Source organism: Acanthaster planci, linkage group LG09 (genome assembly GCF_054643075.1).
Source record: "Acanthaster planci isolate LZ-2023a linkage group LG09, COTS_SCS, whole genome shotgun sequence".
NCBI classification, from domain to species: domain Eukaryota; kingdom Metazoa; phylum Echinodermata; class Asteroidea; order Valvatida; family Acanthasteridae; genus Acanthaster; species Acanthaster planci.
This window is the reverse complement of record NC_141785.1, coordinates 4,396,101-4,422,999: the sequence shown is the minus strand read 5'-3', so window position 1 is coordinate 4,422,999 and position 26,899 is coordinate 4,396,101. Positions and strand designations below refer to the sequence as shown.

Sequence of the window (26,899 nt, the reverse complement as noted above, 5' to 3'; positions counted from 1 at the left end):
CAGTTCCTGCCGAAATAATACCGATTTTCATGAGGATGCCAAACTGAGTAATTATATTAGAACTTAAATTACTCATACTCAGTCTGCATGCAGTGCAAAATAAACAAATTTACCGGAACGTACTGACAACTGAAAAAGTGGCTCTTAACATTTTTTGTTGGATCGAGTGGCATGCATAACATTTTAGTGATACCTTTCCCGGAGAACACAAGTTTCAAGATGGGCAAATACTGTTGTTTGTTTGTTTGTTTCCTTGTGCAGAATGTTTATTCAAGTCTCTTCCTTGACAACTAGTCACTTCTGAATGGTTGTGATGTGGATGACAAGGGACGCTTCATTCCATTGTTTTTTTGGGGGGGGGTCGCTTTTCCCACACCTGTCTAATTCTTGCATTTTCCGGCTAATTTCAGGAGGAAGATGTCTTATAATATTGAGCACTCATACTTCCTTGAAAGGTGCCCCTCGAGGATTTGCTTGAGCATGATTCAGCCCCCTGATAATTGCTCTCTTAACGGAAGGGGGGGGGTCGTAAGGAGAGGTTTCGTAGAACTATACGTAGTGGTGGGTACTTGCAGCTCTGATATAGGGAAACCGCAATATACCAAACTTTATTTAATCACATCGCAATTAACTCCATTAATGGCAACTCCATCTTAACTTAATTTATTAGCATACAAGGATAAAAAGGTTACAACACATAATTTCTAAATTCATGCTAATGCAACAACACTGCTGTGTGGGAGATACGATATATAATATGTATAAATTAAAATTAAGCGTTTGGCTTGATATGGACATAGCTTAGAAAAAAGTTGGACACTTCGGCCAGATTTGCAGTACCCAAACTATATGTACACCGCGCAAACGCAAAAGGACAAAACCCTTGTTATTTAAATGCAAATCAGTATCTTTGACCAAACTTAAACAAGATACACGAAGTCATCATGTGCGACCGTCGCATTAATTTCCAACGCTCTTGAGCATTCGCCTGATTACGTTCGATCTTGGTTAAATTGCGCATGCCCTAATACGCTCCCCTTTGCACACCTCATGAAGAAGTGCCTCTTTCACGAAGCAGTCAATAGTTTCCATGGCAGCATAGGCACGCCACTGTTGTCACTTGTATAACGGGCCATATTGACGGAGAGGGGAACGTGTATTAGCGGGGAAAAGGTAATTTTTTGGGTTCTGAAGCGTGTGTTCCGATACGTATGAGGTTGTCAGTGGGTCTTTACACACAGGTAATCATTTAATTATAGAGTTAAGGGAGTCCAAGCGTGGATTCGTCAGTTCTGTATAGATATATGGTCAGAGCAAGTACGGAAAACAAAATGAGAGTCTAATGAATACACACAACAAATATCAAGCTGTTGAATATTTTTGAAAGCAGGTTTCTGTACCGTGACTGAACGGTCCAATTACGCATGAGTATCAGTATTCTAATGTCTCTTTTATAGAAATGCCATGGAGGGATACAAGAGGAGTTTGAACTGCCCGGGCTATTAATCTGGCCAACTACTGCCTTTCTTGCATGCCTAGTATGTCCATAGCCAGAGCGCAGCGCAGCTTGCTAGGCACAACCTGTTTCACTACCATAAGCCCCCTTTGTACCCCATGATCATCTTCCTATTTTTTTCGCTGGTAATCTGCATCCTTAAAACGTTGTGCACTCTAGTATAGGAAGTTGAATATTCATGCAATCGTTGGTGCTTGGTATGATCTGACAACAATATCCAATTTAACGCTTGCGCAGTTGCTTCTATTAGGCTGTGTACCTGAAGTGTTCATGTGCAGTTATTGCCCTTATCGAACGCTGTCGTATGGACTTATTTTGGGAATAAATTGGCAAGTTGTTTATAAGATTTCGTGTTTTATTTGAATCATTTTTATTGCTATGCTATCACTGCAGATCAGCAAGACATAAATCAGCTAAGAATTGATAAACACTTAACAGTAGATGGGGATCCATGTTTAGGTTTTTTCAAGAAATTGGTGATTTAATCTCATTCCATTTTTTCATTTTCAGGCTTTTTTCTGCTATATTTTCCTTTCTAATTATCAATATTTTTACTGGGAAAAACGCCCCCAGCTTCCCTCCTTACGAAGCTCATGTAAAGAAATTTATGTTACGCAAGTCGAAGCACCTAGCCTAGTCCAACACCGTGCAAGGACAGCGGGGACGAGCGAACAAGGGGCATTCAGTTTGCGCTTCCTGATTATTACTGATCAAAGTGAACGCTGAAGAGTCTGCAAATATCGACCAATCAGATCGAAGTGGAGGACTGCGCTTACCACGTGCGGAACCGTTATTTTTTCGCTATAAAATGCATCAACCCTCTACGAGCGGGCACATGTGTGTTTGGGGGATTATAAGACTCACTTTGGCACTTTAACAACTCAGCATAATGGAGCACGATAACGAGGCGGAAGATTGCCGTGATTTCACCATCAATTTTACCGACACAGAAACGGCAGCTCAGATGTCTTTCAAACCAAACGAAATCTTGTTCTCCTCTTTCGGAGTCCCATTGGTCTTGGCAGTTGGCCTTCCAGGAAACCTCGCTTTTTTGTTTACTCTCTTCAGAGTGCGTTGCATGCGGACCACGACTAACTTTTACCTCGCGAATTTGGCCGTGGCTGATCTCCTGTACATTGCCATATTCTCGGTGTACAACACCGAGACGTTCTTGCAGTCGCCGATAGCCTACACCTCATTTGCCAGCTCTTGGCAAGTGTGCCTAGTGATCGCCCTGACCCTAGACGTTCCTTACTTTGCCTCTAATTCCATGATCACCCTTGTGGCGTTTGAAAGATTCTACGCCATATGCCACCCCCTCAAGAACCTGATATCAAGGAGTCGGAAGCGGACCGCGTCCGTAGTTGCAATCTCTTGGACCGCGTCCATTTTCCTTGCCGCTACCATCTCATCACGCCTGTCCACGCATCGTGTGGCTTGCGTTCTCTGGCCAAACGGCGAGGAGTTCTCATCTCTGCCGGACACGGTCAACTTCTGCCTTGCCGGGAGACCGTGGGTCAAGATCCTCACCCAGTCTTTGTACTTTGGGTTCTGGCTCCTCGGACTGCTTACCAACACCGTGATGTACTACAAGATCATTCGTCGTCTGAGCCACCGCCCCATTCCTACAGCCTCTGTTCCGCAGACACGCCACCATCTCAACGCAAAGGTCGTACGAAACCAGGTGGCGCGATTGCTTATCGTCAATAGCGTCGTGTACTTCGTGTTGCAGTCCCCACGCGTTGTGGTGTTCAACCTGATTGGATTGATTCAGGCTGCCAGCGGGGTGACCGTTCTGCAGCCGGGGAAGATCACCGATCTTTGGCCCATCGCCTTATTCCTGACTCTGCTCAACTCTTCAGTAAATCCCATCATATACAATACCACAAGTCAGCAGTACAGACAAGCTTTTCTACAAGCCGTTGCTTGCCGGAAAGAGGCAAAAGAAAACGCACCCACAGGGGCCATTGGAAAGACAGAGGCTTCGTCTCGTAGTGTCTCAACCACCAGACTATCTGAAAATCTGAAATAGACTCTCAACCGTAGAGCAAGTAAATCTGGCTTGACTCTTATGGTAAGGCGAAACATTGCCTTCTTTAAAAGAGTTTGACCTCTTCGAAAAGAGACACAAAAAGAAGGGGAAAAATAAAAAAAATCACTTATGAGCACTTTGAAAAAAAAGTATGGAGATTAAGTGTGGAGGGGCCCGAGTGAGAGTGGATTATTCTGTCCCCTTGACACATAATTATTTCAGTTTCCTAAAATTTTGCACCTTGAAGTTAAATACATGCCGCAGTGCGCACAAAAGGTAGTTTGTTGTGAAAATGAAGGCATTTCGGCGGAGAGTTGTTCAAAGTTGTACCTTTTAATAAAAGAAACTAATACGTTTGAATGATGTTAAAAAAGTAAAAAGTAATTTAGATTTAATTTGGTATCGTGAAAGTGGTATATTTATGTGACATTGTTAATCGTAAATGTAGTTTAAGTCCAGAACCATTCACAATATAGCCTCTCTCTCTCTGGAACTAAATTGAATCCCCAAAATGAGAAAACTGCGGCAAAAGTTGATTATCGGACTACTTACAATATTTTACGAAAACAAAGTTCGGTAGAATGTAATCTACGCAATGATCGACTGTTTTCAAGTTCCAGAACCTTAATGCATGACGAATGTGTTCATTCACTTAGAGACAACGAGTTTCTGGAATCGTTCGATACAAGTTTTAAACAAGGGAATAAACTCGCGCTTGGCCGGTCTCCGACGTGTTTAACACTGACTCAGGAGAATTGACGCGCGAGGGCATTAAGCAGTCGCCTGGTCTGAGAGCGGTCTGAGCCGGTCGGAAGCATTAGTTTAAGACATCCCACATTGAAGTATTAAATCAGATAAATGTCGATCAGCTGTTACTGGTTCCATTGTCATAGCAGCCATACCATAAACTCTGAGAAGAACCACCTAGTCAGCAAACACTTGTGTGAATCATGTTTAGCAAAAATCCTTTTCAACTCATTTCCAATCTCAAGACACGTTCACATTCTTATTCAATGTTGTTAATGCAAATTTCAAAATTTTAAAGATTGTAAAGCAAAATGCCATGTTACCAAGCTTACCAGTAGTACATTTTATATATTAAGCAGCATTACGTATCGGTTTCAGCAGCATTATGCAGCTTCGCGGACAGCGGGTATTAAAGAGAGGATTCGTATTGAGGATGTCTGTTGGTCGAATCATATGGGGTAATTTTTCTTTCCTTTTTTTAAAGTCTGTTTCCTCTTTGAAAACAAACTTAATGGATTAACTGCTCAACTTTGTGGCTTTGCAGTTTCTTTTTTACAAGAGGGGAAACGCTCACTTCAAAGCATTATCAACTTTAGTGGCACAAACTAGCTTGGCACTCATATCACATAGTGCGATAGTAACTAACTCCTAATATTTCAATGTTGGTACTTTGTTGTGCTATAAAAGCCGTAAAGATACGTTCTACACTAATTTTGGGTTCATCTATCACTTGCTATGAATAAAAACTACAGTCAGACATCGGGGCCTCTTCTCAGTCGTCTGACCGATAACATGGTCTAGTTTTCAATCAAGCAGAACTTCAGCAGTCGTCGAAATCTGCACAGTATGGCGAACGTTCAAGAGACATACACGGCATCTATCTTCCGTACAGCTAGCTTAATACTGTTAAATTCTGTATAATCTCTTGAAAGTTTCATTTCACATATTACGTAAAGTAAGCTTGATTTCACCCATGTCTGTATTAGTGACTCAGTGTGTGTCTCCTTAACAACCAAACGAAAATGGCAGAATGTTGATTTTTGATTTCCAAATGTTGATGGTCACATTAAAATTAATTCATGTTCACTTACGGTTAAGTAAGCGCTCCCCTTTCTTGTGGATAGCTAAGTGTATTTGGCAAGTAGTCATCAAAACCTCGAAGGTGATGTTACCGTTGTGCAGACTGGTTTGCGGGTTTGGCGCTGAATTTGTCATTACTGGCAAATCAGGCAAGATCACTGATTAAACTACCGCTGAGGAAACCTGCCGTACCAGTAGTCTCCAAGCCTAGTTAATTCCGGCTTGAAAGATGTCACTCCATACACGCCAACAGGTCGTCGACGATCGTGATCAGAAGGTGTCTTGCTGTGAAAGCATATCCTCATTCTGACACGAATTCTTTCAATCGCACTGACAAGAACACGCGGACATCAATAACAATTAAGTTACATAACACAACTCGTGACGTTCTGATGGGGTCGGCGAAGCCTGCGTCCTAAATTCAAATAGCTACAGATTCTATACAGGTTTCCACAATAGGGCCAGGATAGTCAAAATACCGTTTAAACTGGAACACGTTTTTCTATTTTGAAAAGACAAGAAAATTTGGATTAAGTCACGTTAGGTTGGTATGGGCATTAACGATTTTGAAACGTACTGCAAGCTAAGTTTTGATTTTCAGAATTCAGCCGCCGAAGGCTTAGGTCCAAAACTTTGAGGGATTTGCCCTGATTTTCTATGAAAATTAAAGATGTTAAAAAAATTGAGCAACAGTTATTTTTCATTTGAAAAATTGCCAAATGAATTACTTTCACTGGCTCTTATTGAAGCGGGGCGGGAGGTAGGCCTGGAGTTTGACCTTTGTGCTGGGCGGAGGCTGGGGATCGGAGATAACGCACAACAGGGCCAACGTTAGCGAAACGGCCGCGGGTGTTGCTGAGCTGCAAGACTGGGATTTGGGCGGGGTGGGGTGGGTTGGGAGGTGGTTTCGCTAGGAACGGGTTGTAGGCTTTGACCCAAAACTATATAGGGCCAGCCCCTCAACATCCCTTTACACCCGGTCATGTACAAAGATAGTATTCCGAAGTGAACGAAAAGCAAATCAACATTATAAGGGGGACGCTTGACTTATTAGCAAGTTCTAAATTTTCCATTGGCTCCTTACAAACTTGCCAAATGTCAACTCAGTGGGAGCCTTTGACATGTATGGTGGCGACAAACATATAGTTCTAAGCACAGGCGTGTTGTTTTGAGCATGCGTGCATAGTTCTGATCACCTTGAGGGTGCATTCTGCCAAATGGTTGGAATTTCTGCACGCGGGCTCTTTAATATTTTGTGATCCCATAGGGTTTTACAATAAGTCATGCCATAATCAGGAGGCATCATAGAGAAATGTCTATTAATCACAAATTTGGGACTAGTTGAATTAAATTCGGGGTAGGCCCCTATTTCTTTGACAAAAAGCCCCAACGTGTGGGCCTATGTTGGATAGCGGCGGGCGGCTACGTACAGAACTGAGCGTATAGTTTTACTACTATTTTGGGGGTATCTTCGGCGAAAGGCGATTAAAAAAATTGCGTGGCTAATCGGGATACAACGGAAATGGAAAGTGAACTTCTGACCATAAACTTGAATTTCCAGTGAAAAACCGGAGGCTGACCTCTTCCCAAGAGTCAACATGCGGCGCTATTTCCGCCCGGTTTTGCAACCATGAAGGACCGGTATGTCCGCTGGCACCAGCATCTTAAAATCCCCCATTACCAAAAAGGAATCACTGAGGTATATCCAAGGTTTAATCTGCAGCTAAGACTCAATTCGCAGAAATTAAACAAACCGCTCAGACTTTTGAATAATGCAATTAGGCCTAGATATATGAGCAATGGGAGCTACGCTTCAATTTACAAATAGACTTTATTGACAGAGAATAAAAGCTGGATGTTGCTACTTAGTTGAACGGTCAACGGTCACAATGCAACGTACTTGACCCAAGGATAGCGCTGCCACGATGCGATACTGAGGCACATTGTAAGGGACAACAATCAAAACTCATACAGCAAAGTGCAATTACGTCCATCCTTTTTGTTACGAGGAATTTCGAACACTGGCATTTTCTAACTTAATTTTCTCGGGCATGACGCACGCGGACTATCCAAGGATTTTTTGACAAAGCTTTTGCTGCATAGGAATAGTAATTTCGGACCGACAATTTCCTGGAGGACATTGCAGATAAAAATTGAACTGAAATCAGATTTAGCGAAAAGAACAGCTAGGGATTACAGATTTTGCCAAGTCAATTGCAAATCTCCAAATGATATGTAAATATGTGGTTATAACGGCCAGATGATGAAAAGAACTCTTCCGTTTGAGGAACATTGCATACTGAAATCGAACTAAATCAGGTTAGATAAAAAGCATGAGCTACGGTGGTCCTGCCTTATCAGTTACAAACAGGCTCCTAACAAAACGAAAATGCTCTTCCGAAACTCAACAAAAAAGATTCATTTATTCTATTTTGATTGGACCTGAACAAGCATCGATAAGTTTAATGCATTTCTCGGGAAGAAAATGAACAGTAAACCGAAGGTCTTGCAGTCGGTTCAGTGCAGTAACACAAGTACGCTTAGATTGATAAAATACTTGATTGATAAATGCTGAATTCCACCCTCCTTCTGTTTTCTTCGAAGCGGATTGATTAGAAATTTGAACTTGGCCCATAAAACTGCTCAAATGCTGCTTTGGTCCTTAATCCGTCTCTAAAATGTTTGGGCATCAAAAAACCTTAAAATGATTCCGTCTCTATAATATGATTCGTCAGGCCCAATTCCCAAAGGTGCATGTGTATTGTACTGAGCCTATACAACATACTTCAATCGACCAGGTCACTGTTCTTCTCCCGAGAATAGGCTATTTGTGATAATATGAAACCCACTGTGATAATTCCTGCAAATAAAATAGATCACGAAACATTGCTGACGCTTGGAAAGTCTGGAAACGTGACGGGCCTTTGGACTATTACACTACAAGGATATTACAAATGGAGCTGTTATATTAGCTTCAGTGAAATAAGTTGAAAAAAACTTTAAAATCTCTCCTACGCGTGCTACAAAAAAGATTTACAAAAGATAAAGTACCATCATTAATTAACAACCATTTTTCCTGTTTCTTCTTTACGGTAAAAAATACATCCTTTTGGATCAATTTTCAATATAAGAAATATGCTGTACCTATAAACTAGTGATCTTTTGTAATTTACATTGCATTTCACATTATACAACCAAACAAATTGAAACAAATGATATGCTGCTACACATAAATTTCAAACTTGCCAGATTTATTTTGAAAATTGTCCTTGGGGACGAGGATTTAATAGCCAGTATTTGACGAGACAAGATCCTGTGTTTAAAAATTCTTAATGCGTCTAAAAACTCTAGCTGTTGCCAACGGCACTACCTGCTGTTAGTCGTCTGTAAATTTATGGAAATGTCCAACCCATTCTTAAATTTTAAGCCTACGAAGCCATTTTACCAACTGTGTGGGCAGAAAAAGAGAGAAGTTTGTCAGTAAGTCATGTCGCTGTTGTACGCCGGGCGCGCACGATCGCGTTCATCTCTCGAATCGTGGGATCTGATTGGATCGTGCATCTCTGGGCGTTCTGTGCGGCCCGTGGGCGTAGGCGTAGGCGGAAAGGCCTCATTGTCGTAGTACGGCTGCCGGCCGTGGTTAACAGCACCGAACCGCTCATCGTGCTGGGACGCTGCCTCGCTTGCAAAGGCGATGTTATTGTCCACTTGTCGTCTCATCTGAAGGTCGCTCGGCTGAACGTCAACCGGGAACCGCTTCAGCCGTAAAGCTGGCCGCCTGAATTTGTGATAAAATCCCAAGGAAACATTAGTACTTATCACATGCAAATAAAATTGATAAAATGTTAAAGGCTTCTAATGTCATGGGAGAAGAGACAATTTTCTGCCTCTAACAATCAAAATCACGTGCATATAGTGGTCTTGGGTACGACCAAGCATAGGGCCTACCTATGTGGTTACAGTTAGTCATAACAGTCAGGCTACTGAAACGAAAGCTCACTTTGTTGAACTCCAATGCATGTTTACTCTTTAGTTTGGTGTCGTTTCAGCGCCAGTGCAGGTTAAGAAACAGAAAGGCCAACAGACAGATCTGAAGGCATTCTAAAAACTGTTCTCGAACCACATGGGCATCTCGGTAAGTCGCAGTCTACAACTGCATGCCATTCAACATTTATCACAAATAATTGAGGTCTTGAAAAACTGAAAACAACGTCATCATTTCTTCATTTCGCAATGCAGGCCAATCTCCATCTGTCTTTAATTACTTGCTCCATCGTCGGTGAAGCCACGCCATCATGGCGAACAGCACAACCACGCAGATGGCCAGCACCCCAACCATGACGTACAAAAGTGTTTGCAACGGTGCTGAAGAAGGAAAAAATGAATCAAATCCGGTTGACCTTTTCATATGAGTAAGTCATAGGTCAAGAGAACAGCGACCCCTTTGAAAGGATGGTGTGAAAGAGTTCATTTCACATTATGCTGAATATTAAAAGGAATTCATGGAAAACTGCTTCGATGAGAAATACAACAAACGATGATCAGGTTGCTCCCAAAGTCGATGTTTGTCTGATTTTGTGCGTTGTAAGAGATAAGATTGACTTATTATTTAACACAACACAATTGAGCCACCGTGCTACCCTGAGCAAATTAAATGACATTGACATTGATTATTCTTCAAAATATTGTTATCAAAGCGATCGCTTAAAGATATCTACCTTCAGGTGCGACGGTCGCCGTTACCACTTCTGCGAGAGGAAAGCATAAAAAGCCGTTTAATTTACGATAAAATATACAATATACGTCGGGCAGGGCAAAGAATCAATTCTTAAGTTCAATTAACATTTCCCGACGCAAATCCATCCTTAAAGAACCGTTTGTAAGTGTTTTAGTTGATGGAAAAGTTGGTGACAGCAAGTTATGAGTCGATGCATAGAAACGATATATGCGGGATAGTCAAAGTAGAAACACTCGTCGAAAATGATCCCCACCTTGTTCACAGTTCAGTCCCAAAGTCCCCTCGAGGCATGTAGCGTATAAGACAGACGCACTGATTCCGATGTCTCCATCTTGCGCTTGGCGTCGATTCCGAGAAGAATCGATACCGCCGAGAATGCGCTTGGTGAGCACTCGCATTGAGTAGGCGCTGCCCGGTAACAGGTCCAATATGCTGGCGGCGGTTGCTTCGCCAGGCAGAAGGGTGCTGTTCTGCCATATAGAGTCTCCTGCTAGCCTGAAATCGAAATGAATGGAAATTTTTATTACATCAGTAATGGGAATTACTGAGTTAAAGTCATACAATAGACGTAAAAAGACTTAGCAAAGACCTCCATGTACAGGAATAACATGACATAAAGCTGAGATAACTTAGGCTAATAAATTCAAGTGCCTACACATTATACGTACATACAAAAGGGCCAAGCTGGTCCCAAAAAATCTCATTTTTCCTGCTACGGTTTCAAAATACTTTCCTAAATTTTCTGAATCATTCAGCCGAGTAAAATCAAAGTTTTTTTCTCGTAAAGAACGGAAGATTTGAGTACATAGAGAGTTGAAAAAATGAATGGTGAGAAATCGAAACTGCTGGTAGGGCAATTGTCTAATTGATTTTCACCATTTTTTATCAAGTTAGTTCGAATGAATGCAGGCGGCTAGATGCTCGTAACCCAAGCACATCACTTGCAAGTTCACGAAAACAACTGCCAATACGGACCATTCACAATGGTGCACCTCCAAGAGTTTGCAACACGTTATCCAATCACAACGCCCGAAATCTGTCAACCTTTTCCAAACGCGCATTGGGTCGAAAGCTTTCGCACATTGTGATTGGGCAACGCATTGGAAACCCTTGGAGGCGCACTTTCGTAAAACGCCCGTATTATCCACAAATATTTCTTTTTTATGTTTTCCTTTTGGGAATGGTTTTGATTGTATTAAACGATGACAACGACGAGAAAAATCCAAATTAATTCCAAATTTACTAGTGTCGTTTATAAGAAATTTCACTCACTGGAACTGAACCATATTCCAGTCCGCATCAACCATCAGTTCCCACGAGATCTCGAGAGAAGAGCTAGTGGCCAACGTCAGGAGAACGTCGAATGCTCCAATTGTGCTGTAGTCTGAAAGAGTGATATGACAATATCGTTATTTGTCGGAAATTGGCCAACGTCGACAAATTAAGTAGCCTTGTTATCAAATCATTTGATGCATCGAGGAACATTTTATAACCTCAATGTGCACAAACATTAATTCAAACATGATTCATTTATGAATGACACAGATTTTCAAACCTTCGACCGATATTATACGCTAACTGGATGATGATTTTCTGTTTACCATTATGTTAACTTAACTGAATCCACATTCAACTTTAACATTAAATGAAAACAACGACAAGCAACCACAGGCCTGGTTCTTAATACATAATTGGCGGAAATAACAACTGGGGTGTTACAATAGAGTACGAGTGCTGATCAGGAATCTCAAATATAGAGGTTTTTCACGTGAAGTGATGTGACGGGCAAAGGCATTTTAGGGGGCGAACTATTTCCATAGTGGCGCGTGCATGAATCTGAGCTTTTCCTTAGGCAATATTATGTACGCAAGAATGTTGAGAGGTTTCGAAGGTGTGCACGTTTCCTCGTAAATCAGATTTCTCTAAATTGCACGCTGACCGTCAAAAATGGCGTAACTGAAAATCCTTTGTCACTCGCCTGTGTCACACTGCGTCCTGCCCTGCCATCCCCGGCGGCACGTGCGCGTCGCGATGATGTCACTGGCGATCACCACCGAGTCCAGGCCGTACAGGACCCGGATCTCGTACGACGTTTCCTGTTGCAGGTCAGTCAGCACGTAGACGTTGTGCTGGCCGAAGGTCAGCGTGCCGTTGCGCCAGCTCAGCGTGTTGAGCACGCGGAACTGCAGCTGCACGAAGGCCACGCCAGACGAGGTGTCCCACGTGGCGGTGATGGAGATACTGTTCACAGACGTCACGTTGAAAGTGTCCCTGAAGGGCGTGGTCAGGGCCATGGTTGGTGCAAGCGTTGTGGGGACATCTACAATCGAAGACCAGAGTAAAGAACATTTTCTAAAGAATATTTCAAACCAATTACTTGAAGACGGAAGAACACCTTTCAGATCTGATCAAGTTTTTTTGTAAACTATCATCAGCGACAAAAATGCGAAAAGGAGAAATAGACTTTATTGTTACAATTAGACAGATTTCGGTTCAGTACTTTAATTAGACGCAAATGTATTGCAAAAGTTCGATTAGTTCTGACAAAAATCAGGCACAATACAGCATACATATTCCTTGTTTAAACTCTTGTTTTCACTGCTCTACTGCCGCGTTCTACCCTATGCAAACAGTGGCCTCTTAATGCACTCGTTATTGAGCGCAAAAGATTCAATCTGGTATGAACTATATAGAGGAACCAAAAACAAAGTGAACATGACAACAAATCATTAAAAACCGTACAATTTTCGCAGTTGATCCCATTGTAATTCCTCGAGCAGGTCAGCACCACCAGCTCAGCACTGAAAACGTCCTCTAGCTCCCCGGGCAGGCTGATCACGACCCGCACGACATAGTAAGTCAGCGGGGAGAGTTCCTCGACCGTAATCGCCTGGCGTCCCGGCGACAACCGAGCCACCGTCGTCCACTCGGCCTCTGACTGCTGGCGGAGCTGGACCTCGTATGAAGTAATCTCGACGTCTAGCTCCCAAGAGACCGTTATGTAAGAGCTGGTTGCTTCAATCAGCTTGAGATCGTAGGCACCAGCAGAGTAATCTAGAATAAAGTACAGATCCCGAGAATGCATGAGATAGTGTACCCACAGAATGACAGAAGACAGCGAAATGCACAGATCAGAAAAAAAGTGGCGTTTGTTGGGCACAGGCTTATGCTGGACCCCACTAAACACTGTGTGAAGATATTTCAAGTATGATGGTTTTGTACATTGTTAGGCGGTTTTACACTGCAATATTGGCTACTGACACTCTTGGAGTATCGGTCTTTCATCGGCGAATACAGACTTGAAGGGTGTTAAGGAAGTGAATCTGAAACAAACATTACAACGGGTAGAATCTCAGCTAATGGCGCTATATTGTCTTCATGACTTCAGTGTTATTTATTTGTAAACTTCGTAGGCGTCGAGAGCTGTCACTCATTGTAACCGACGTATAAAAGCGTTAGGGGACCAGTTAGCAGGGTGCTTGGGGCTCTCATAATCTAAAGTAATTTTCCGTTGGTTTGGTTGAGGTATGAATAGAGCATTTGCATGGCTGCCATCTTTGAAGCCAGTGCCTTTATTCCACAGTGTATGCACAAAGGAGGTTTCCCTGTGGAACAAAAGAACTGCCCTGCAAGATGGCTATCAAGCAAAAGCTCTATGCTATAGGCTATTTTGTCCCTCTCCACATACTCCGAATACCTACCGCCCTCGCAGTTCACGCCCTGCAGGCCGTTCGCACAGGTGGCCGCGCTGAAAGCCTGCGAGATGGTCACGTTCCCGCCGCCGCCCACGAAGACGAAGCGGACGCTGTAGCCAACGCCGGGGCTCAGCCCGTCCAGGATGTACACCTCGCGGGAGGCTGGCACGGTCGGGCCGGTCTGCCAGGCCTGGCGGGAGAAGGCAGAGCCTGACCGGTACTGGCCAGTCACCGTCTCCGCCTCCAGGTTGGAGTCGAGCTGGAAGGTCAGGGACGAGCTGCCGCGGCTGAAGATGCTGCCATCGTACGGCAGCGCTGGACACGAGAAAATTAAGGGTTGGAATGAGTCTACAAAGCCTCCAATATATTTACTAGTAAAATACCGTTCTCTTCCTAAATTGGCGGACAAAGTTTGACTGACCGTCAATTAAAAAAAGGCAAACAACCCCCCCCCCCAAAAAAAACAAACAATTGATGAACATGAAACATTCTTCACACGGACACAAAACACAAACTGGTAATATAACTACACCCATGATAAAAAGTGCCTTCCTCTTGAACAATAACGGGAAAAATGTCTCTGCATCAATGAAATTTCCTTTACGAACGAGACAAAGAGATTTAGCATTCCATGTCGTAATTATTATGACACTGAAGAGATACGTATCGTTCAAGACGATTTTCCAAAGTCCGACGACTGCCTTGGATGCATTCTTTAACGTACGAACCCGACCGCGCTTCTCGACCAGTTGAACTGAAGTTAAATCGTTCATTTCAGACACACATTACTCTGTATTGGCTACAGTCTAGAGTCTGTTTCTTCAAACAAAGAAAATAATCATAAAGTAAGATTCATCGTGCAAGACACCCTCACACACTCATTAACAAATTGATTAAGTTGACATAAAAAAAATCAAGATGACATACATTCTTCGCATGTAACTCCCTGGTAGAAATTACTGCAGGTCTCGAAGGTCTTTTCGTCTGTGTAGGCGTCAGTGCCGTCCAGTTTCCGGGCGTGAATCCTGACCAGCACCGTCTGCTGCGGCTCTAGGCCGTACAGCGTGGCCGCTGTGGTGATGCCTGTCAGGACCGCCCCCTGGCGCCAGGCAATATCGGAAGTGAACTGGTACTCCACCTGATTCCAGTCCGTCGCGCCAGTCAGTTGCCATGACAACGAGAGAGAGCTGCTGGTGGCCGTTACTAGCGTGAGGTCGTAAATGGAAATATCTGTGGAACCCCCCAAATTGAATCTCTTTATCAGTTTGAAGACTAATAATTCTTAAACAGAAATTTACAACTCTTAAGAAATTAAGCAGAAGCAAAAAACAGTATTAGTTCAACTAAAATTAACTGGTGGTTTCTGTAATGATTTTGTAATTTGCTTCATTACTTATGACTCCTGTAAAATTAATCCGAAACATTTATTCAAAAGAGATCAGAAATTGAAGTTTCATAGTCTCACCTTAATTCGGCACGATAGCTCACCCTTCGCGTTAGAGTAAAACAGTTATTAATACAAGGCCGAGTTCGGGCGGCTTGTTCTCGTATGTTCATGAACAGCTCGATTTGTTGTTTGTGGATAGGCCGCTTGAATGCGTTGTCACTGGTAGTTAGTGAAAAGCAGTGACAGCGTCCATGTACGTAATTCGTCGAGGGTTGATGTTTAGATATTACTGGGCTGCATTCTTTTCTAATTAAAAAGGAACGTCCATTTCTGTGTTATGGAAAACTATTAATGTCAATTTGGCAAAACGCGCTACTGTTAAAAAATCCAAAATCTCACGAGTTTTTCCGTGTGTTCCTGTAAAACCCTGACGAGGAGGGGGTGTATGATCCAGTTCAGAGAACAACGTTTTGGGGTCGTGTTCCCGCCGTTCAAGTGCGAGAACGAGAAAGCCATGTCAAGAATAGGCCGCCCGAACGCGACGAAGTGTTTTCTGAATATGTTGGGGATAAAAATCTCCCTGAGATATGTAGATCCTTGCAAAATTACCTTCTGTGCAGAGCAAGTTTGTGAATCCTTCAGGACAGGAACTTTCAAAAACTGAGTCCCCGTAAAGTGTTGTTCCACCTATCGGCAAAGCCAGACGGATTTCGTACGTCGTGGATGCGAGAAGGTTTGTAATTGTGTACTCGGTAACACTTGAAAGGACAGTCGGACCCCTCTTAAATTCTGAACCCTCTGACAGAGGGCGCCATTCGACCCGTAGAGTCGAAAGTCTGATGAACAGCGTCCATGACACCGTCAGTGAGCTACTGTTTTTATTTGTCACGGCCAAGTTGTACAACGTTGTCGGTTCCAGGGTTGTTTGGGATTGTGTTGGGATTGGGGTAGTGGGTGGCGCAGTGGTTGGCTGGACCGTGGTGATTGGCTGTTCAGTTGTTACGCTTGGCTGCTGTGTGCTGATTGGCAGCTGGGTAGTAATAACTACCGGCTCCATTGTCGTGATTGGCTGCGTAGTAAGCTGTTGTGCCGTTGTCATTGGCTGCCAGGTTGTGCTGTCTCCTGGCTGTGTTGTTATTGGTCGGTCCGTTGTAAACTGTTGTTGAGTTGTAACTGGCTTCTGGGCCGTTGTGACTGGCTTGAAAGGTGTTGTCGACTCCCGTGTCGTTTCTGCGGATCGCTCGACTGTCGTCGACTGTTCTGTGAACGGCGGTGTCATTTTCTCTGTCGTTGACTGATCTGTGGTCGTCTCCAAGAAAGAAATAGTTTGGCCACTGTGCGTTATCTCATCAGAAAGAGTAGATGGCTCAAGCTCGGTGGTAACTTCGGCTGTTGACAACTTGCTCAAAGTCGTCGGCATAACTGCACGAAAAAAGACACATCTTTAATTTGACTAATGTAACCAACAGAATGAAGACGAAAAACATAAAATGGAAGGTGTCCTTGAAAGATAAATTGGGAGACATTAAAAAAACATGGCGCCTGCGGGCATGACAAATGCACGACAAACAAACCAAACGCAAAAATCCCATATTTCAAAACGCATGTTGTTTCTCAGGTCTTCAAAATTTTGATAGAACTTTTGTTTCCTTACGAATTCAGGTGAATTTTTGCCTGCTCATATGATTTAACACGAGGGCAGGACACATTCCAGAAATGGCAGGGTTTGTTAGTGACACAGAAAGGGCAAAGGCATAAAAAATGCGGTAGGTTTAGAAAACTTTCTGGGCACCAATAATTCATCGCCGGAGAAGAATGCTGTCTGGGGCTACAGCGCGTTTCATTGTACCTGGAGGCATTCAGCGCTGGGGTTCACACGCTCGCTCAACAATCACCTTTTCAGCCAATAATTTCCCCTCGAATTTACCTTTACCTGTTTTGCCCAGCAACGCAGGCCGCACACACGAAAATGCCCATTCACGGCGGAATTAACTTGCCTTTGACATGCAAAAAAGCAGGAACCCGCAAAGTGACCTTGCCCATTCTCACTTCGACACCGCTGCACTGTTCGGCTCCCTTCCACGGAAGCCTCTCATAAGTAAACGAATATATATTTACCCTTTTTTCAGTGTCAAGAAGAAGAAGAAAAAAAAACAGAAAAATGGGGCCCAAATGTAGTTTGGGGTAAAATTTGAAAGTGTACTCCAACGATTTAAAAAGCTTCATTCATTTCAAGTATCGCTATATTGTATGTATGTGAATGACAAACAAGTGTAGTTTATGCAACAATGCAGTCCAAAACTTACATACCACTAGTAAATATGCCCGAAATGAACAAAAAATGTTTAACAACTGGAGTCATCCTGCTAACTCTTGGCAAGCTCGTCCCTAAATCCTGCATGGCTTCGGGAAAACAACTCTTTTTTTCCCTAGGCCTACATGTCTCCCGAACTCACCCCGTATGGCAAAGAATAATAGAACTTTTAGGCATTAAAAGATATTTACTCGAGGACGGTGCGCTAGCCCAGCCGAGGCTGCATGCTTGAATGACTCTATTATGTGACACCACCACAGCCCCACCAAACTTGGAGCGAGCGTGCAATGCACGACACATACCAAAAACCCGTGTCCATGGACTATAATATTTTTCCACATGTTTCGGCAAACCAGTCTTTTACAATTCAAATCCGTCTGTTTTCATGGCAGCCAATCAAGCGGCAGTTCGCTTGTGACTTGCATATCTCGCATAGAAAGTTCTCCCCGCGGGGGCACAATCGGGTCAAGGGAAAAAATATCCTTTCAGAAAACACTTTTGTTCGCTACCTGTACCAAGTTTCGAGACACGTCATCGAAAGGGTACAAGGTACGCGCCCATCTGCAAAGGCCAGGCGACGGCAGTGTGTTCGGCGAGCCAGGTAGAATGCGCAAGCTTGCCAGGGAATCTGCCAGAAAAAGAGAAGTATGCTGAGCTTGAGTAGCGTCGAGTGCCTTGTGCGGGCAAATGTTTACAAAAATCGGTAAGTTTATACTAAACCAGGTACAAAGAGACGACAATGTGGACAGGTAGGCGGTGACCTATCTTTAATTCTTGAAATATGTATAAATTTAATGCTAAAATGTAAAAAGAGAGTTGTATTAGTTTAATGCTCAGTGAATGTGTTTTAGAATCACTGATTTACTTTCTTAATGTGCCAGTTAAAGACACAACAATTTACAATTTTTTATGTCTGATTAGTTCCAATGAGACCTTTTTATTTAGATGATATTCTAAATAAACAGAAAATTTCCATAATACGAGCACCACCATTCGGATTTTATACAGTCGCTTCTATTTACACGTATGAGAATTGAGACGCGCACGTTAACTTACTGAGAGAAAATGAATGAATTCAAAATGGTGTATTTGAGGTGCACATTAAATACATGTCCATGCATGTTCACCAACGGTCTTTAACCCGGTTTGTCATACACAGGATATTTCAATAGGATTACTCCTCAGGAAGACATTACTTGAAGAGCTCTTTATTCGCGGACAGTAGCGCCAAGGCCGTGATTCCATTGTAATTCAGTTTTTTTTTCATACGGAATACCACGTCTGGTGCAGGTCCCATGTCTTGTCCCGAGGTGACCCTCTGAGGTCTATCAATATAGGAAACCGTGAATTTACAACTTGTTGAACAAAACCGCAAATGCATATTAAACATTGCTAACAAAAAACAAATACAGAAAACCACGCTTACGCCAGCAAGCTGGTGAACAGGTACGCCAAAGTCCAAAGTCCACAGAATATTATTTGTACATCCTTCCACTTACTTCAAAAATCCAATGGTCGTAAACCAAAGGTATTTATTACTGGTAACGGGAGGCAACTTCTTGTTTTTGCTTTAAAATTGAGACATTTTTTTCGTTGCGATTGCAACACTGCTTTGTGTTTTCTGACGGAAAGCTGAAAATATACAAAACTACTCTTATGAAACAACATGCGATTTTTAAAATGGATATTAACCACAATACACGAAGACAAGGATAATTGTATTAGGATGACAAAAGCCTGATTCGCTAAAAGAGTGTAGTTTATCGACACAAATCATCTTTTCTGATGTCTATTTCAATGTGTGTACCGTGTCTCAAAAATAAACGGTCTCAAAACTAGTCTATCAGGATCCCGAGTATACAAAGAATGTACAGTATACATCTCCGTTTTCAAAATTACCATTTTTTAACAAATTAATGATACTTCCCTCATGAACAAAGTCTAATGTTAAACTTTAGTCCATTGTTGCAAATCTTGTTATAGTCCAATGCGCATTTTACTTTTGAAAATGATTTTGAGCCTCTCCGAAATCTTCGTAGAGCAGTATCTTTCAAAACAGGGACTCAATTAAAATGCCTTGTTTTTAAAAAAGAATGAATTACATAGATTTTTTCAATTGAACTCAACTGTGATTTGATGCATTTTTTATTAAGATAAACAAGGTGTACCCTTCATTGTGAGAAAACTGTGAAAGCTTGAACATTTTGAGCGTCTGTGTTTGCATAAGGTAAAACAACGATTTCCAGAGGATCGTTATCAACTCTATTACTCAATTGTGGTGATCCAAGAAAAAAATGGATGCCTTACCCGAAAACTCCGTTTTTGAACTAGTATATGGTATAACATTTGAACGCTCGAATATTGAAGTTATATCTAGTTCAATTTAAATGATGGGAATGTTGCCAACTGCGTAAATTAAAAAATCTGCAGAACTTCCCGGAACTTTAACTAACCACCGATGTCAATCCTGCCCCGTAGATTTGCATATAAATTACACATTCTTCTCTTCAGACAAACAAAAAAAAAATCCTGGTATTTCACTGTGGGAAAAATTGAATGGATCGAACTTGGTATAAGCCGCGTCGCGTTTATGTTAGCACCTCCCGTAGCATACCTGTACATGAAGTGACCACCCGCGGCTATATAATTGTTATTTTAAGCGTCACGTGGATAAATGGGTATTCAAGCAAGTTATCGTGGCGATTGGATGCTGAGCGAGCGTGCTTTATTTGTTATCCGAATTATCGTATAGCCAATAGACCAGAAGGCTCTGTTCGGTTCCCATGGAATTTACCTTTGTGTTTCCAGTTTACCCGCACTTTAAAAATCACAGATCTTGAAAAAAGAAGAAGAAAGAAACACGGCTTGGAGATGTTTTGCGCTACCCTGAGAATTGGTAGTGGGTTGCGGATAATAATTATGTACGTCGCGCAACACTTAACCACGTCACGGCCCCATCTGGGCAACAAGGCAATAACGCTGGAAATAATCGCTCTCAATCACTGTCACGGACTTCTTTTCAAGACTTGAAGAACAATAATTCTTGGCCAGACATTCCAGCAAACACTGCATTTACCAGGGGAAAACGCGGTCTGCCCTTATTATGCCACTACGTTGAAACTTCTTTCCATCTGCGACAGGAATGATCTTGTTTCCGGGTTGAATCGTCACGTAAACTGCACTTCAGTTGAAACGATATTTTGGTATGCAAAAACGAGCTCAAACATATTTCTAAAAAAAACCTTGACGGTAAGCTAGCCATCCGTGAATTTTGCGGCTGCGTTGGAATTTCATGTTTATGCATGTAGGCGTTTTTTTACACTTATAAACTGAGCCCTTGAACTCTTTATTTCTGTGAACTACAGAGCACAGTTTATTTGCATTTTTATGCCGAAATTCCGTTGTTGAATTCTCTCCACGCTGCACAATGTTGCAACATAATGTTACCATATAAACCAGTGTTTGGCAAGTGAACACTTATCTGTAATGGCATTTCAGTTCAATCAACTATTCCTAAAGACCAGCTGATTGTGCAGATCTGTGGTTTGATTTGGTCGCCTGATAACTGTCAAACAAACATTTGGCAAATAAAAATGATTGCACAAATGATACTGCTTTCTTGACTTTGTTGACTTATCTTTGCCGGTTAGACTGGAGTGACACAACCATCACTCCAAAGCCTGGGCACAGCAAGAATTACGATGATGCACCTAGCAACCACGCCCTAATACCATGTGACATCGCCACCAGGTATACTTCAGTGTTGCAACCAGCAACCACGCCCTAATACCATGTGACATTTGACATCGCCACCAGGTGTACTTCAGTGTTGCAACCAGCAACCACGCCCTAATACCATGTGACATGTGACATCGCCACCAGGTGTACTTCAGTGTCAAGTCAAAATCTGAGCACACTTGGTAGCGGTGCCTTAAGTCATTGCTTTACATCGGGGATTGCCAGCAAAGGACTTAACTACAAATGGAAACCCAATCAGTTTATATCCTTTTTGTTCTCATGAACGGTCAAAATGTCTGCTGTCAATTGGTTTCAAGGCAGACTGAAAATCAATGGTTTGTTTTGTTGTTTTCCACTAATTAGGCCTCAAATTGACATTCTGTAATCGATAAGTTGTAAAAGTTCATAACTTTCGATAGCTCAATTCCAATAAGCCTGGTTTCCATATGTTCGTTTGTAACGCAGACTGTCCGCAAGACGTCAAGACGTAGACATTCGCGAAAGAGATGCTGCGTGACGTCATTCCACCCCAAAATTAAACAGACTGGCGTCCGAAACTCGGACAATTTTCGCAAAAAAATGTGCTTTTTAGGTGGCAATGTTGCCTCTTGAAGCCAAACTGACGCTCCAGTTTGATGTAGTTTGTTTATGGTAAGCTATTTTGTTGACGATTGGGGCTGCATGTTTTAGTAATAAGGAGAAAGTTGACAAAAGGAGTGGTACTAAGCGAGAGAAATATCATTGTACGCCGGTCATGCCAGTGTGCGTGTTTGTATAGGCCTACTCGGCGATTCAACGCAGACAGGCAGTCGGCAAAGTTGAACCGGGCTCAACAACCGGGTTGCGTCATGTCTGGTCCATATGTCTGTGTTGCAGTTTGCGTCTTGATTGCGTCGCTCTCTGCGTTTCTTACGTCGATATGGAAACCAGGTTTACCGGCCAAACAGATTGAAGACACATTAATACATACCTAGTTGGTTAACCTGAGTAATTTTGCAAGTTGTTTAAAGATTACATTGTGGTTGATTCATGGACTAAGCTCAACACAACTTGTGAAGGAACAACTAGTCCTTTCATTAGAAAAAAACTGTTGTACCAGAACGTGAGTTTCGTTGCGTTTAAATACATTGCCAAAATATCAGTCTGAGATCAAGAATGAATCCCCTTCTCGTGCTTATGTTGGTTACATCAAATTACAACAATTCACCATGTTCTGGCTATTACAACATTTGGCTGTCTTCGAGTGTTTACCTCATGATTCAACTATCCCGGCATAATTTCAGCAAAGTCCAAAATAATGTAGCGTGCGCGTAAAGATGTTTTACTTATATGTTATTTCTTCCTCTCAACAAGGGTTCTTTTCATGGGACAAGTCGTAGACACTTTATTCCAGTAAAACTTTCACACCGCAGGCATCTTATAATAGTTTTCATATTACTCTTTAGCTTACATATCTTATTTCATGTTAACCGGCTTACCCGCCCTTAATGAATATGTTTCAACCCACGTAAATAGGCCCCAAAGTTCTGCAAAGGTTCAGATTTTATTGCCATTACGGGACATAGCTTAGAGGCATACGTGTCAGAATGTTGCCTGCCTCGCTGAATTAGGATTTAAGCTGCTTACTGGCATTCCTGTCTAAAATGACGGAACTAGAACTTTTCAAATTTGGAATACCAGGTTTTGAGCTGTTTGTGAAAACAACCCAGAGCTAAAGCAGGGGCAATTTGTGCAGTAAAGAAAATCAGAAGCCAGGTTTACTCTTTCTTTTCGTTGGGGTTGTATGCTACGCATGGCATAGCCTGGGTGATGGTAAACCAAACCAAAAAGCCCTATACTTTGCGTCTAAGCTGTGGAATACAAAGGATAATTTGTGTGGGCTCAAAAAGCCCAATATTTTGATGAATGTTGTCCCGCAGATCCCTCTTTCATTACAGTCAGAGCATTCATTCGGTCTTGATTCCTTTTGCTGAATTATTGAAGCAATCAATCACTGAAATTATTCATGGACAAAATTGAAAATAGCAGACTCGTCACGCGATTGCAAAACCGACCTCGGGAGAGTTCAGACTGTCTCCATGGAAAATTAGTCTCTCACAAACTCTTCCAAATACTCATTGTCAATCGTAAACCCTACCTGTGGTTGGCTCTGCAACTTGTGTGCAGTTTAGGCCGTTCCCAACAAAGCCGGTGTCGCAGACGCAAGCGCGGTAACCCCGTATGACCCGGCAGCTTGCGTCATAATGGCACCGTAGTGTTTGGCACTCAATTGTCTGTGCGTCGGTGCAGAGACATTCATGTGTACAATTCTCCCGAACCCATCTGTCTCCAGCCTGGGAGAAGGAAAAGGGACAAACACATATTACTAACTTCGACGTATAAAAAGTGAAGAAAAGCCACAATGTCCTTTCACGAAGCCTATTTGATGTTTTGGCACCCACAGGTGCTGGTGACAGAATTCAACAGGCCGATTGAAAACAATTAATGTTAGTGTGTTCCAACGAGCCTTTTACGATTTAAATTTGAATAAATCTGGTACACGGAGTTCTTTAAATTCAGGTGAACACAAAAATTTGAATTTTTCATACTAACGACACTGTTGCTACAGATGCATTGGGGCAAGCTTTTGCTTAGTTACATAAGAGACACCTTACACCAATATACTGTTTTCAATGGATATGAAAGGCACAGAGGAACCAGTCCATTCCACAGATGGTAGTCACTATGCAAAAACTTGCCCCGAATCACAAGGTATAGCATCAGTGTCTATAGTCCAGGGAATTCAAATTGTTATGTTTATGTGCAATCAGGAAACTCAATATAGCAGATTTTATTCAAATTTAACTCGCAAATGGCTTATTGAGAAAAAGGGCATTGTTGCGTCTTGAAGGACACTTTTTTTATACAAAGCAGCCGTTTATCTTGACCATAACAGACTACCTCTAGATAACTGAATGCTGTTACTTACGGCACACCTAAAATGTTTTCAGAAAATGGAGCCAGACATATTATAGGTTCGGTGAAATTTTCTATTGGAACAACAAAGAGCAACTCTCCTCATCACACACGTAGAATGCTCATCTGTTGAAAATCTCACATCACCGCAACAAACCCAAAAATAACACCGACCGGCACAGACTTGATAACTTACAGAATAGTAGAAGCCATTCTCAGAGCAGCCACATTGACTCTCGGGAAGGCATTCCTGATTGTCGAGTTGGTAGCCAGGCGGGCAGACGCAGCCCTCTCGGGCAGAACCACAGAGGGCGGGATCTGGAGGTGCGTCGTGGTCTGCACAGGTTTCGGGACACTGCGGCGCGAAGGGAGTGTAATGCAGTTCGCCTGGGCAATGCAAGGCTGAGGTGAAATTAACAGAAATGAAAGCTTTTGAACCAAATAGAAAGATGTGTACTTCAAGGAATCTTGCGTATTCTACATTTTCAGCAATATTATAAATAAACTTCTCAGTAGAAAAAGAGAAACTCAATGCGTTTTCCTTCCACACGACTAATGACGCTTAAAAGGGTGTAATCGTGAGGAATTTTCAATCACTTTGTACATTTATACTGGGGCGGTACAATTAACATAATGTATTCAGTGTAACTTTGTGTAGTTTGCAAGCACATAAGGCAAACTACTCACGACAAAAGTCTTCTTTTCTCCACGGAATCACGTGATATCCCAGACGGGCACAGGCTCCGGCATAGACGCTAATGTCGTCGCATATGATGTCAAGATCTGGCAAGGTCGCGCATGCGTCGTACACGCACGCATCGTAATATGGATCTGGATTGAGATAAGGAATGCACTCCAAAAATGGACCTAGGCAAACGCAAAATATACAAAGAAAGGAAAAAAATTAGTACCAAGCGTTCATATTTTACATATTTGATAAACAATGAAAACGTGGTCCTCGACCATTTGTGTTAAGTTAAAACACGACCATTTATAGCAATTAAGATTAGAAACCTTTTAATATCAAGTTCATCGTCAAAATAATAAAAAATACACGTACTGACGAAGTTCTTTATAAAATGCCAATATAAATAGATAAAACTTGTCGTGGCCTTGTTTCATCGTTTCCAACTTATACAATCAAAAGACAGAGCAACGAATATACGCAATGTGCCCACTGGATGTGCCATTTGGAAATAAGGCCATAGAAAAATCAAATTAGATTTTTTACTGCATTTATTTAAATGACTGATGATAAAGTTTATTTACCGTCTTGCTGCTTCATGATAAAACATAAGTCCTGCCCGAGCGTGACATTTGCATACCCTTCACAGGGTTCTGCGTCAACCGGATCAGAGGTACACCTTGAGCTATCAACGGTCCAACTTTGACCGAAAGTGAGCAGATTTGTGACCTACAAATTTGCAAAACAAGCAAATAGGAGACCTGTGACTTAGAGACTGGACAGCCAAAGTACACAAGGAGTCAAGGTAGAATCGAAAATTTGGGTTTAGAAATGCTCACTGCTAAAACTGCTTAGTTGAATGCGATCATGAATTACATAGCATAAGTAGTAAGCAGAAGTTTACACAAATCGATCGAGGATATTATCAAAAATTATATAGAAGATTATGATGAAAGCCTCACATCTTTGAATTATATCTTCATTGTTAGATGGCTACTGACGTTCACACAAAGACAGCAATTTGAAATATTGAACTATTGGATTGAGTCCTTTAATAAAAGCCATAAAATAAATAGTTTTGCAATGCTTCATGTATAGGTTTGTTTAAAGAAAATCGTCAAATGCTGTTTTGGTACAATTCAAGTCCTCCAATATGTTAAGGAAAGCGAGTTCGATTACCAATGAAGGCCAAAAACCTTAGCTATGCGGGATATGAAATAGTAGGCTGTACCTTAAGACTGTTTTTTGTTAACAAAGGTCAGTGCTAGATGAGTGTAGTGTGCTTGCACACGGTAGATACGAGACTCTGAAGAAGTGTCCCAAACGGTGGCTTCGTGTGTTATTGAGAGACTTCCCAAACTGAAAGAAAGTGCCTAATTTATGGATAAACGCAAATCTACCCATAAAGTGGAATTTTATCGCGAAACGGAAGAGTGAAATTCTTTGTTTTTTTGTGCTACAGGGTGCTACACCATCAGTACAAGCCTATGTCTTACAACAGTGCCGTCGGATAGCATCAAGTCATTATCCTGATCTGCATCGTAGTTCCCGCAGAGTCCGCACAATGCACCGCTGTATTCAGACGGGACTGTGACTTTAGCTGTATGTCTACCGTCCCAGCGAATGGACAATCCGAAGTTGGTGGAAAGGATCTGCTCACATGAAACAAACAGATTTTATCCATGAGGCACTGACGAACTGAGATATCTTTAAATAACACATCAGCAATTAAAGAAGTGGTGATAAGCGTTAGCATTGTTAACATCGCATCAGGGCCGAATGTCAAGGCGCTGCTTATCAGTTAGCAGAAATGTCGTGCTTGCTTCAGCAGAAAATTTTGATAATACGGTGAGCACTATTTCATAACGGTGTTTGGCGTGGCTGTGCCTACAGTTGCGCTTGCATAGAGATTTCCATCGTTACAGAAATGCGCAGAGCCTCTGTAAGCGTACAACCTTGTGCTTAGTAGGATTTAGCAGCGCCATGAAATTCCTAACAGATTTTTAGAACCA

General features: G+C 42.2%; 2 protein-coding genes and 1 long non-coding RNA gene across 3 annotated transcripts in view; 2 read left to right on the top strand and 1 right to left on the bottom strand.

Moving 5' to 3' along the window:
- Positions 1 to 2,396: 2,396 nt before the first annotated feature.
- On the top strand, positions 2,397 to 5,385 carry LOC147798036 (neuromedin-U receptor 2-like). The gene has a single exon (XM_087141503.1). The coding sequence runs from the start codon at positions 2,406 to 2,408 to the stop codon at positions 3,546 to 3,548; it is 1,143 nt and encodes a 380-aa protein (XP_086997629.1). The 5' UTR covers positions 2,397 to 2,405; the 3' UTR covers positions 3,549 to 5,385.
- A 3,003-nt stretch (positions 5,386 to 8,388) lies between these two features.
- The window catches only part of LOC110989042 (IgGFc-binding protein-like), a 68,470-nt gene continuing 49,959 nt past the window's right edge, over positions 8,389 to 26,899 (bottom strand). Inside the window, exons 112-126 of the mRNA XM_087140766.1 lie at positions 26,384 to 26,539; positions 25,472 to 25,616; positions 24,890 to 25,069; positions 24,399 to 24,604; positions 23,385 to 23,580; positions 15,805 to 16,617; positions 14,736 to 15,038; positions 13,815 to 14,123; positions 12,856 to 13,167; positions 12,092 to 12,433; positions 11,386 to 11,497; positions 10,367 to 10,608; positions 10,094 to 10,123; positions 9,641 to 9,740; positions 8,389 to 9,153 (exon numbers count right to left, since the gene is read on the bottom strand). Coding sequence (XP_086996892.1) covers positions 8,853 to 9,153; positions 9,641 to 9,740; positions 10,094 to 10,123; positions 10,367 to 10,608; positions 11,386 to 11,497; positions 12,092 to 12,433; positions 12,856 to 13,167; positions 13,815 to 14,123; positions 14,736 to 15,038; positions 15,805 to 16,617; positions 23,385 to 23,580; positions 24,399 to 24,604; positions 24,890 to 25,069; positions 25,472 to 25,616; positions 26,384 to 26,539 — 3,747 coding nt within the window. The 3' untranslated portion in view covers positions 8,389 to 8,852. The remainder of the gene's footprint in view (positions 9,154 to 9,640; positions 9,741 to 10,093; positions 10,124 to 10,366; positions 10,609 to 11,385; positions 11,498 to 12,091; positions 12,434 to 12,855; positions 13,168 to 13,814; positions 14,124 to 14,735; positions 15,039 to 15,804; positions 16,618 to 23,384; positions 23,581 to 24,398; positions 24,605 to 24,889; positions 25,070 to 25,471; positions 25,617 to 26,383; positions 26,540 to 26,899) is intronic.
- On the top strand, positions 18,110 to 26,488 carry LOC147798035 (uncharacterized). The gene is made up of 3 exons (XR_015426312.1): positions 18,110 to 18,212; positions 25,537 to 25,692; positions 26,350 to 26,488. It is a non-coding gene; the product is annotated as an uncharacterized LOC147798035 (long non-coding RNA).